General features: G+C 45.8%; 1 protein-coding gene across 1 annotated transcript in view; it reads right to left on the bottom strand.

Moving 5' to 3' along the window:
• Nucleotides 1-11,777, bottom strand: part of NRK (Nik related kinase) — an 895,726-nt gene extending 883,949 nt beyond the window's left edge. The window contains exon 1 of the mRNA XM_086918574.1: nt 11,572-11,777. Within this exon, the coding sequence (XP_086774700.1) occupies nt 11,572-11,628 (57 nt within the window). The 5' untranslated portion in view covers nt 11,629-11,777. The remainder of the gene's footprint in view (nt 1-11,571) is intronic.
• Nucleotides 11,778-12,747: the final 970 nt, after the last annotated feature.

Raw genomic sequence — 12,747 nt, 5'->3', positions numbered from 1 at the left:
GGGCTGGAGAGCCCAGGAGGTTGTCTGAGTCAGCCCATGGATGAAAGGCAGCATCTGCTGCCAGGGAAGTGGGAGGAGATGGCACCTGATAGTGAAGGGCTGTTCCTGTGTAACTACAAAGCTGGCTCCACCTCCCGCTGGGCGACTGACACCTCTGTCCCTGATACTGAAGGGGACTTCCCTCTAAACCAGTCCAGCTGGTTCTCACACTGCCTGCTTCAAAGGACTTCAAAGAACTTCAAAGGTTTTGCACTGTATAAAAAGGGGTTGTATCCCCTTCCAAATTGTTCTTGTTTTCTAACTCGAATCTGCCAGGGGCATGCTGCTGCTGGGGCTCAGGGGGATCCCTGGGCCCTGCCCAGCTCCTGGACTTCTGATGGACTGCTGGGGGACTCTTCCTGGCTGTCCCCCTGCCTGGCTGCACCTTTGAGGACTTTTTGCTGGACTTTATTTTGGCCCTGGAAGCCTTAACCTGTAATGCCCTGCAGCTGCTGGGACCCTCCTTGCTGTGGGGGTTCTTTCTGGGGCGTTTTGGCGCTTTCTGGGCTCCCCAGCGCCTCGTGGGCGCTTTCTTAACCGGATTGCTGGCAGAGCGCTGTGGTTATCCCGTGGGGGAAAGCGCTCCTGCCCTGTGGCTGCCCGAGTGCTTCGTGTGCACTCTTATCGGATTTGCGGGTGCCACCCCGACTATGGCGCCCTTTGCGAGTGCCTACCTCGCCTATCTATTTTATTCTAGTCTCGAGGGTGTCCACCCCTCGGTTTGCCCTTCTTAATCACCGCCGCGGCCCCTTCGCGCCGCCATCAGGAGGCCAGGCATCGTTCTGCCTGACACGGGGCGGGACTTCCGGTTTTCGGAGGAAGTCCCGCCCGCCGCCGCGCACCGATTGGCTGCCGGATCCCGTGGTGTATGGAGGAGCCCCGGGTCCCAGGAGGGGGCCCGGGTGAAGCACCGCAGCAGTGAAGGACCCGAGGCGGCCCCCGCTGCTGGCGAGAGAGAGACGGAATGCCTTGGAGCCACGAAGGCTCCACGTAGAGTCCCGGTCCCGAGATGGGGGACCGGGTGAAGGGCGAAGCGGAGAACCGGCGAGCGCCTGACCGCCGGTGAGTGGGGCTCTGATTGAGGCGGTTGGGGGGGTGTGTCGGGCATGCTTTCGGTGCCGCCCCCGTGACCTGGGCCCTGTCCTCCCTTTCTGCTGCCCGAGCAGGGCAGCGCGCTTGGTGTTCAGAGTCCCCTGAGAGGGACTCCAACAGAGTTGGTGCTTGGGCGGCCCCGGTTGGCAGTGGGCCGCCCCAACGTGGTGAAGAGCCTGTCGAAGCTCTTGCGACATCGGGGGCAGTTTGATAATTTCGCCCTGAGAGGTCCCTGGCCACATTCGTGAGATAGGGCGGCCCCGGATGGCAATGGGCCGCCCCAACGTTGTCCCGAGCCCCAGAGGGGGGCTCCAAAGACCCCACAGTTGTTTAAGAGCCTGCTAGGCTCAGGGGGGGCATTTCTGTTGAGAGGGGATTTGTTGCAGAGCCTGTGTGGCTCCACCATTTGTGGCGCAATTCGCTAGAAGGGCTACTGAAGGCCCTGCCACAGTTTTGATGACTCTTCAGGTGCCCAGCACTTTGTGGGCACCTGCCACGTTTAGGCCTTTCTGTGATGTACACAGTTGCCCAGCACTTTGTGGGCAACTGCCACGTTTAGGCTTTTTGTACTCTGTGACTGGCGCTGCATGGCAGCGCGCCCTGACATTGGACACAGGGCGTCTGAGCCCCAACAAGGCCCTTGGCCTAGGGACTGCCACAGGTGGTGGCTTATGGGAGTCTGCGCAATGGTATGGTTATTGCACCTCTGAATGTGATCTTTTGCATCATGTGTTATTCCTGCACCTCTGAAGGTTCTTAGGCCTCATGTGATTTTTGCGCTATTGCTTTACTCTTGACACCTCTGAATGTTTGATGCATTATGTGTCTTTCTTTTCATGCGCTGCACCTCTGAATGTTTAGTCATCATGTGTCTTCTTGCGCTGCACCCCTGAATGTATTTTATTGCATCATGTGCCCTATTCTTAACACCTCTGAGTGTGTTACCGCATCATGTGTCTTCCTTTCCATGCGCTGCACCTCTGAATGTTTAGTCATCATGTGTCTTCTTGCGCTGCACCCCTGAATGTATTTTATTGCATCATGTGCTCTATTCTTAACACCTCTGAATGTTTAGTCATCATGTGTCTTCTTGCGCTGCACCTCTGAATGGTTAGTCATCATGTGTCTTCTTGCGCTGCACCCCTGAATGTAGTTTATTGCATCATGTGCTCTATTATTACTCCTCTGAATGTGTTCATACATCATGGGTAAGGTGTTCTGGTTTATGCCCCTAAATGTGGTTATTCTTAGGTGGTTGTCTTTTCTACTCCTCTGAATGTAGGTTTATTGCATCATGAGTAATGTATTCTTTCTTAGACCCCTAATGCTGTGTGATACTTAGGTGGTTTTTCTTTCTTAGTACAGGTGGTCCTAGTAAGGTCCTGGTTCCTGTTACCAGTGGTTACTGGTTGTTATCTTTGTGATTACCATTTTATGTTTTATTATTTCTTATTCTAGAAGTGCTATATCTGACTATGACAGTGGCCCTTGTGGCCCTGTCTTGTGTACATAATCCCTGTGAATATTGCCCGTGCCAGTTGGCACCATGTATATGTGTGATTTTATCTGATGTGTTTTTACAATACAAAAGTTATTTTTATAATAACCTTGTGTGGAGTCTCTTCTGTGGTGTGCCTAGTATGTTGTTGCTGTTGTGCGCTGGCGCAAATGCTTTACACATTGCCTCCGAGTTTAGCCTTACTGCTTGTGCCAAGCTACCAAGGGGGTGAGCAGAGGTTATCTTGGCGTGTGACTTCCTTGCCCTGACTAGAATGGTGGTTTCTGCCTGGCTTTGGCGTCAGCCTTAGCCTACCAGAAATAGCCAGTTCTAACAGGAGGCAATAGCTAATATACGTTATTGAAGCCCTCTGGAAGCTCTAAGCATAATAGGGAACATGAGGCCATGGTGGACCATCGGTATAATACAGGTTGTATCAAAGACACTACGCAGGTTTGTAAAAAAATCTAAAGGGGAGTAGAAAGCTGGGGTTTGATGAAGCCTCAGTCACACATCTGAACTTGGTTTTTGGAGATTAGTGCAACAAGCGGGCATGACATTACTTCTGCCACCTTTTTCTCTCATGGTATCCTGTGGCCAAAGAACATGAACCCTGCTTTCAGAAAACACTGATGGAAAAAGAAAACTGGGCCCATGAAGCCTGACCCAAAGATCAGTTTATCTGGGGGTGGAAAAAACAGATCTTATTTTTCTGGCTTGTAATTCCACTAGGCAAATTCGCATGAGGCTTGGCTGCAGCAGCAGCTGAACCTCATAGCCCATTTAAATGCTCTCATTTTGCTCATCTACTTCCTTACCCCACCTTGAGGTCCTTGCATACAGTTACCACCTGTTTGTAGCAGATGGTAAATGTATGCATTAAACTCCATGGAACTAGAAATTCTGTGTTCTTTTATGACTGGAAAAATTGGTCCCAAGTGGTAATTCATCATTATAAGCATTTAATTGGTAACTGCATGGTACTATGGTGGATATTCTGCACGGTAATGATAAAATTGCTTGTGAATTACAGTGCACACAGTAATATGCAACTTAATTAACCACTATATGCATGCAATAGTATTGAGCGACTGTTTTTTTCTGTACATTGTGGTTTAAATGTAGATGTGTCCTGAGGGGATTGAAAAGCAATATGTCCAATGATGCTGCACAGTGGATCTCTTCTTCTTAACCCCTTCGATGCTTGTGACCGAACCATTCCGTCACCAGTCACGGTTGAGCTGTACTGATGACGGAATGGTTCCATCACGACCACACCCAGTTATGGAATGTTTAGCACCGGAGGGAAATCGGGGCAGCACGCAAGGTGTTAAATATGAAGATGAGAGCTTCCTTGAAAGGTATACACAACACTTATTTGATTATAATTCTGTCAGAAAAATGTGTGACACCGCAGTTCACCAGAGGTGACTTCAGATGGGAGTGTCACATTTAATTAAGAGATATGTCCAGCTATATGCCCATGGATCCAAAGAGAAAGCAGACTCTGTTGCTGGCTGAAATATGTACAGCTTTATAACTTTCTGACAGGTGCTCCATGGTTACATTGACTGCCAACAGAGAACAAGATTGCTTCAAGGTGACTAAATGCCCACCTTCTTTTAACTTTAAGGGTATTTGATACTTTTTCAATGTGTTGCGCATATGTGCATCTCATTCAAACTGGAAAAGATGGTGGTGCTGGAAGAGTATAAGAGAAAGGAAGATATTCCATGCAGAAGGTTCTTAAATTTTGCAAATAAAGTAAACCCATATACTAAGGCTCTTTAGTCTGGGTCAGGTTTCCACATATGACTCTCAGGGTAGCAAGGAAGAGAAGTCACATGCATCTCAAAGAGGTACTGTGGGGGTGCTTGAGCTCAAACCTCGACAACCAATAAAGTAAATGTCAATCCAACTCCTTGTCTTTACAAGAAAGAAAGCAATTGATTGTACAATGGTACATAATGCTGCACACTAGTAACAGCAAACCACAAGTATTACTTTGCGTTGTTTAGGCACGTGATGTGCCCATCCTGCTCCCTCGCTGTCCCCAAGATCTCTTGCCAATGGTTCTAGGTGTCTTCCTCTCGCTATCTCCCAGGTGGAACAAGAGTGGCATGAATCAGGCACAGACACAGATGAAATCACCTCCAAAAAGAATGCTTGCACTTTGTTTTTCAATTCTTACCCACTTGTGGGTAATTCTCAGTGTGTCCAATGCTGTCCTATACTGCCTGGTACGTCAGATGTGCTAACACACTTACTTTAGTGGTGACTCACTGGCAACCAGTCCACAGTCTATTCTGTCTCAGTAATAGGCTGTATTCGACAACACACCTGCTGCAGCTTTTCAGGTGTGTGTGGGATCGGGAAGGTAGCATTCAGGATATGGGGTGCCCCGACTGAGCTGATGGTGATTATCTGGGGCCCAAGCATATGACGCTCATGAGTTAGTACCCCATGTGGGCTGATCATGAAGTTGGCAGTGAGAGCCCTGCATGGGCCTTGTAAAACGTTGACAGTTGAATCCCTGAACAGACCTATCTCTCGGAGAGGGTAGAGGCACGCTTCTGATGGGAATTGTTGGGAGTGTCTGGGAGAGCTCTTGGGTGCCTCTTCTGCTGTCTGCTCTTCTGGGAACCCCCAACTATATGGGACGTACTACACCGCCTCCTTCCTGGACTATTTCTCCTCCTGTGAGTAGACAAGCTGCTTCTCTCTCTGAACAGGAAGGCTTATATAAGCTCCAGGACTGGTACACAGCTTTCCAGCAAAATATTCAGGTGATGATCCTTTACCCCTGGGAGACTGGCTGTCAGGCAAACCCTAGCTCCAGTTGCACAGCAGGACTCTGGGTACTGCGAGGAGCTCTGTCTTCCCTGACCACAGAGGATATTAAACTAGAACCGGAAGTGGGATTGTGGGGTCACACTTTTGTGCACAACTAGCAGGCAGGGAGTGTGGATCCATTGTCTGAAAATGTAGGACAGTCTTAGGGTGATTCCCCTTTCAAGTCCTTTCCAGGCTCATCTCCAGACACAGCTTTGTGTAGAGTGATGCGTCTGAATGTCCAACCTGAAGCTGTACCCACAGTAGAGGCACAAAGTGTGAGGTTTCTGAACGTGGTTGTCGTCAGCACAACTGAAGGAGTAATCAGAGAAAAATAAAAGGGCAGGCTTCACATAAAGGCCTCCTCACCTTTCAGAACAGAGCCAGCAGTCTGACTCCCACATCCACCATATGGCAATGCTCAGGAAGAATAATCAGCAGCTCTTTGCTAGTCAAAATGTCTCATGGAATATCTAAGGGAGTCCTAGGAGACTAGGCCTCCTCCATCTAGCTATAGAAATGTGTGAAATACACTCCATTGTCTGGGATCACGGTCCTCACCTCCATCCTATGCAGGGGTACCATAAATGGATCCCACTGGCCTCCAATATTCTTGCTCATTTGCACACACCACACATTTACCCTGAAAGCTACAAACATCAATATGCTTAACAAGTATTCTGGATGTTAGTGCAAAGGACTGGGTAAATGTGCAGAATTTCAAGCTTTGGTATGCTGTCACCACCGCTCTAAATACAAAACCCTTGCCTGGGACAGTAGTTCTAAGTGATCAAATGAGGGCATGCTAGGTACTCCCCTCAAGCCATAGGCCTCTGCACACACACCAATGGACTGACAACAAACTTTATGTTCCTGAGTAACATGCTACTCCATGTAAAATGCTTCAACTCCTTCCCAGGGATAGTAGGCACTATTTAAAAGCAATTTCGATTCAATTTCAATTAAATTAGCATGATGATAGGGCTAAAAATCAAAAGTCGGGATACCAGAGACATGCAGGCGGGACTCAGACATGCAGAATTTCCATATCAACAGCCACAATCCACACCTAGACGGTTAGGGGTGATATGTACAGCAGACTAGCAAGCAACCTTTCCTCACATATGCCTGCAACTTTCTTGAACCAAGTAAAAAGTTATAAAGTTGCCTTGTACATAGAAGGATGCCTAAAGCACTTATGTCATTTTAAGAATCTGGACCTTTGGAAGATTAAGACAAAACAAACAACTAAACTAAAGCATAACATGTCTGCATAGAGCCAAACAAACAACACTGTCTTCAGGCTTGTAAATAGACTGAAGGAGGTATAGTTAAACTTGACGTCTGATTAGACTCTGTCGCACTGCTTTGTGGGAGAATCTGGGAGAGGAGCACTTCACCATTTTTCTCTCAGTGCTCTCAGGTAGGAAGCTATGAGGCAGCAGCATCCTTTACCCGACACCTACTCTTCCTAAAGCCATGGAGTTGCCCAGTGGCTGTAAGTTTGGACAGCAGCGATTAAGCTATTTGCCACACTTCATTGTACCATTGTACTCAAAGATATGTAAATAATGCATTCAGTGAAAATATAAACACTGTTTCTCTGCTGAACAGTGCTCGTCCTTCCCAACAAACATTTCTGACCAAGGATGCAATCCCTTTAAATTGACTATTTGCCTTTAAATATTTTGAGAACAATTCTTCAAGAACAGCCTCAGCCTAAATTGATGACCTTACTTCCTACTGACCTCTGATGTGCGAATGCGGAAATTGGAGATTTCAAGCTACAAGTAACAGTAATAATGTTATGTCTGTAGCTGAGCATGTTCAGGACAAATAGGATTGCAACCTTCGACTTTTGTGTATTGCAAAACACGTTGTTGAATCTCGCTTTAGTTTCGACTTGCATTCCATGCTCATGTGCAGACTGGCACAGTACCAGGAGGCCGTCCAGGATGCAGCTACAGCTTAAAATCTACTGCCACACAGCCACAGTCATCCATTTCTTTGCTTCGGTGGCCGTGGGTGGGAGGCAGTAGCAACTGGTATGGAACAAGGGTGACGGGCGAAAATAAAAGATATAACACTTACCTCTGCATGGCCGCCTCTCTTCTCCGTCGTCTCTCTTCCACTTCGCTTCCTGACTCCCAGAAGCACCAAGTACACAGGCTCCCCTAAGCCAATCAAGACACTGCTGTCAACAGCATGACAGCAGCGCCGTGATTAGTCTGAGCAACCTGGTTCGGTGCTCAGAAAGGGAGTGCGAGCATGTGCATGTTCTCCACCCAGTCTGTGCAATACAGCCAGGTGGAGAACATGCTAAGTCCGCATGACTGTTTGTCTAGCCCAAGACGGCCAGCCTAACCGTCATGCGCACTTAATTGCACATATTTCCTCCTCCCCTGCTCTGACAGCACTGCCCTAACCTGGCTCGCACTGTAAAATAAAAAGATAATAACATTGTGTTCTGGTGGGAGGTGCTGCAGCAAAAATAAACCTTATGAACACTGTTCTAGCAATACTTTTGTGTTAAATCATTATAATAAATCCTAAAACAAGCAGAAGGCCTGTATTGTGGGCTTTAAAGCAGCAGGTCAGCTGGGCATTTGGACGAGTCCACCCATGTGGCACTACATTATAAATTGTTGGGTGCGATCACAGTGGAACAGCCCGTCGAAAGGCAAGGCCTGGCATTTATCATTTTAATCAAGCAAAGTAGAACATTAGCAGCTCTGGGGGTGGGAAGACATGCTGATGGCTGTAGCTTTGGATTATTGGCCAATACAATATTCTCTTCTAGGAATTACAAAGAGCTAACTAGCAGTGTGACTTTTTCTCATGGAGCATAAGTAAAGTGTGTTGACACAAATAGTTGTTTTCAATTTTGATTAATCATTTTTTAGCACCGGCGTTGCACCCATTTGGGTGAGAAATGAAGTCCCGGATGTACCTACTGATAAGGTAGGGCTAACGAACATTTCTACAAATGTTATTAAGTTTTATATTTATTATATTTGTTGTGTTTTGACAGAAAATATACTCAGGGAATACATTTTCGAAAGCACATCATAGTCACTAGAACTGCATTTGCTCTGATGAAAATGTTATTTTCATGCATTTCCGTTTATGGAAATGACATCTGTGGGGCTACATCAGATACAAGCAACCTGACTAAAACAAGCATTGGCAAGGCCAAAAGGTCTGTCACTTGCCACCAGCCATTTGGTTTGGCGATTCTTTGTTTTGTTCTGTCTTGATTTTTGCACAACTTAACTATTGGAGAAACTGCTGGGCCTTCGTTAATTAAAAAAAACAAAAAACATTGAAGTCAAAAATATTGTTTTGTCTTCAAAAAGGGCAGATTACCTTAGTAGTCCCAGGCAGTGAAGGGAACTAATTTGTGTGTGGATATGCTACTGGTAAAAGGGAAGTATGACATAATTGACAGTGAAGTCAGCCAATGGCTGACATGGGCTAACCCATTGCCACATGATGCATGCTGGAGTTGGTGGAAGACAAATATAAATGACACAACAGTAGTCTAATGTATGAAGTCTGGATGACAACCCCTATACTAACAATATACTTATAGTTTTAGTACAATCGAAATGTCTTGGCTAACAACAGACCTAAAAAAGCCAATCGGTCTGGAGTTGACTGCCATTCTCTTGACTTTGCTAATGGTTTTTTGTAATGTCTTGTAAAACTTGATTAGAAATAGATATAGAGGGTTGAAAAGATAGATAAATAGAGAAGCTTTGAAAGACAGAGAGGTTTGTATATGTATAGACAATTTTGTATAGATAGATAGGTTTGCAAATATAGTTATTTAAATAGAGAGGGGTGCATACATAGAGAAGGTTGCATAGATAGATAGGCAGACAGACAGACGGACGGACGGACGGACGGACAGACAGACAGACAGACAGACAGACAGACAGACAGACAGACAGACAGACAGACAGACAGACAGACAGACAGACAGACAGACTAATAATAACATAAAAACAAAAACACGGGCACTGAATGGAACTACCTTGTGTGCGATGTGCTCTATGTGAAAGAGCAAACTGCAGTAACTCACAGTGCAGTTAGCCAGTGGCTGAAGTAACGTGAGCCAATGCTGTGTGCTGCAGTAGGCAGAAGCATAATGTGAATAACACAACAACACACCAATGGCTGTAGAGAGCTATCTCAAAGTCCCCTTAAGTAAGTACAGTATAGATATAATTCTATTAAATTCAAAAGGTCTTGGCTAAAACCAGCCCTAAAATTTGTAATATATCATCTCCTCTACACAGTGATTTCTTCAGAATGATCCCTTTTTCAACACAGAGCTATACTGGATGGTAGTGCACCACTTCCCTTGTCACTCATCATGACACTGATGTGGCCTTGACTGCGGCTGTGGGAGTGAGTGCAAGGAAATGTATGTGAAATAAGTTATCACACAGCACTTACTGACCCTATTCTGTTTTGTAGCACTATGAATAAATGATTTTCTGCTACTCAATTTAATGATCTCGGAAGCACAAAGAGCATAGTTGGTCTGTGGATTTCAAACATGTGACTGCGGGTTACATGCAACGCTGGTTGTGGGTGCCTAACTCACTGAGCTATCCTACCAGAAACAGCCACACATTGGGATCGTCTTGTGTCTGTTCTGGGGGTTCTTCTCACGCAATTCAGCAGTTATGTGCTTCTTTGGCTAAGAGCCTCTAGTCAGTAAAACACAGCTCCCCACTACGGCCAGACTCCCAACCCACAATTTACCACTCACATACAAGCTTTTGGAAGGCTTCTAAGCCAGCCCCATAACAATATTCAGCGTACACACATGTTCTTCTATCTGTCTTATAACTACCCACTTCTCCTCACGCTTAGGCGCAGCCCCTAGTAGCCCATGATTCTCATCCCGCTGAACACCGCATACGACAGGCAAACTCTTCCCACATGGGGTTCTTTCTAGCCCAGAACAACTGTAACAACTGTGCAGCCTCTTTCTAGAGGATGGTAAATGCAAGCGTAACTCACACGTCTCTGCTTCGTTGCACGTTTAAGCACAGCCAGGATTGTTTGAAGAGCACCTCGGGACCTCACGCGTGACACCCACATTATTTCCATAGAAACCACACAAAAAATCCAAACTCACCAAACCGTGCACTGCAAAGACAGTAAGTAGCCTTTTTCCAGGCAATCAAAAGCGCTTTGGAGCCTTGTCAGTGATGTGAGTACTATACAAGAGCTACAATATCCTGAAATACACTTGCTGGCATAGATCAAGCAACAAACCGGTATCCTTGGTGGCACAGACGTTTTCGTCACGAAACGTGGGTTGTTGAGTAACCTGGGAGCTGCACAGGACTATTCTTCAAAGTTTCTTTAAAGGTGTTCTGTTTGTAATAATGTTAGATAGTTCTGGACTCCACAATTCACTGCTGATGGAGTGATATGCAACTCATGCTATACAATACTGCACCATACTATTGACATGATGCAAACAGTGTCCCGGACATATACAACTTAATGCACACGCACGGCATCCTGATGTTTCCCCAGTTATACAGCTTTCTTCTGCAGCAGCCAAGGCCAGTGAAACCCTGCATGCTTTGCAGCACAGCGTCGCCGTGCAGGGTAAGCCCAGATGGAGAAACTCAGCATGAACTGAAACCAGATGCGGGGCAATAAACCGACTTGCCACGCGAAAAACACAACAAAACCTTGAACTTCACAGCAAATGAGCAGACATGGCATGGCAAACGGCCTTTTTTTTCCTGCCGCCCTGGCTTACGTCTGTAATTAGCTGTTGCCCGGCTGCCCCCCGTGCACACCCCACTTAGATTCAGATGCAGCAGCGGTAGAAGGCAGGCAGGAAAGTACAGTAGGCGCAGGGAGACATGCCCCTGTACAGGAAACATGTCTCTGCATCAACTCGAAGCCGTCCGGCTTCTCAAACTGCAGAAGTTCACTCGAACATGCAGTTAACAAGCAGCACATCTTCACACGCATCCCTCTTTTCAGCGAGCCCATCTTAAAACTGCTAGTTTCGGATGGCTCCGCTCAGCTGCAACCCTCACACTGACATGCACAACTTCTCAGTTACAACTTACTCTTAACGCTGACAAGTCAATGCTGTCCAGGCTGCGGGTGGTGTAGTCCTTCGCCATGTTGCTGTCCGGGTGCGCACTTTCGTTGCAGAGGGCACTTTTCTGCGTCTCTGGGGGGTTCTGCGGAGCTGGCTGTTCTTAGCGTCAGTCCATGTCGGCAGCTGAGGGTATGTCTGTCTGACAAACACAGGAAACTTCGCGTCCAGCTCAACCCGGAAAACACGCTCGCGGAGGAAGCAGAAGCAAATCCGCTTTTTTTCTAAAAAGAAAACAAGAATGCAAAGAGACATCTAGCAGGGTGTGGACCAGCCGGGGTAGTGGCAGGGGGCCCGCCAGCAATGCAATGATTAATGCCTCGGACAATATGGATTTCATTTAGAATTCTGACTGAAATACTACAGCCCCGCGGTGAAGTGTGTGATGAACACAGAAAAGGGCACAATGCCCACAGTGTACTAGTCCTATGAGCATGGACATAGACATGATAAAGAAACTTTTGAGAAGGACAGAACAACAAAACTCACTTTCTGGTGCCAGACCTATAAACTTTCTCTGATTTTCCAGCACTATTTGGCCACTCGTTTTCAAACGCAGATAGCCCCAGCTGTGTTAAGAATGGCTTACATGAATATAAATAATCCTCAGCCTCATATTTTGGTATATATATATATATATATATATATATATATATATATATATATATATATATATATATATATATATATATATATATATATATATATATATATATATATATATATATATATATATATATATATATATATATATATATATATATATATATATATATAATGGAGGTCGAGTGGAAAAGCAGTTGCCAAGCCAAAAAAAAAACAACTACGTGTGACCTGACCATATTGCATAGGTCCAATGTGGTGGCACAAGGTTAGTGTGTAAATGGAAGTGGAACATGGGCACCTTACTTGCTTGTATTTTCACTGTCACTTGACCTGATGAGATGAATGCATAGGTATGAGATCCTGGAAAAGCTGTCCTGTGAACACATCCTACAATGCCATTGCGCCCAGTGGCGCTTTACAGTGATCAAGGCTTATTATAGCGCTATTCTAAACTCTTAAGTATATATAAATATACTTAAGACTTTAGAAGCTAGGCTCTTAAGTATATATATATATATATATATATATATATATATAG

This window comes from Lissotriton vulgaris, chromosome 4_1 (assembly GCF_964263255.1).
Source record: "Lissotriton vulgaris chromosome 4_1, aLisVul1.2, whole genome shotgun sequence".
Classification (NCBI taxonomy): Eukaryota; Metazoa; Chordata; class Amphibia; order Caudata; family Salamandridae; genus Lissotriton; species Lissotriton vulgaris.
The sequence above is the reverse complement of the archived record's forward strand: the minus strand, read 5'-3'. Positions and strand labels throughout refer to the sequence as shown.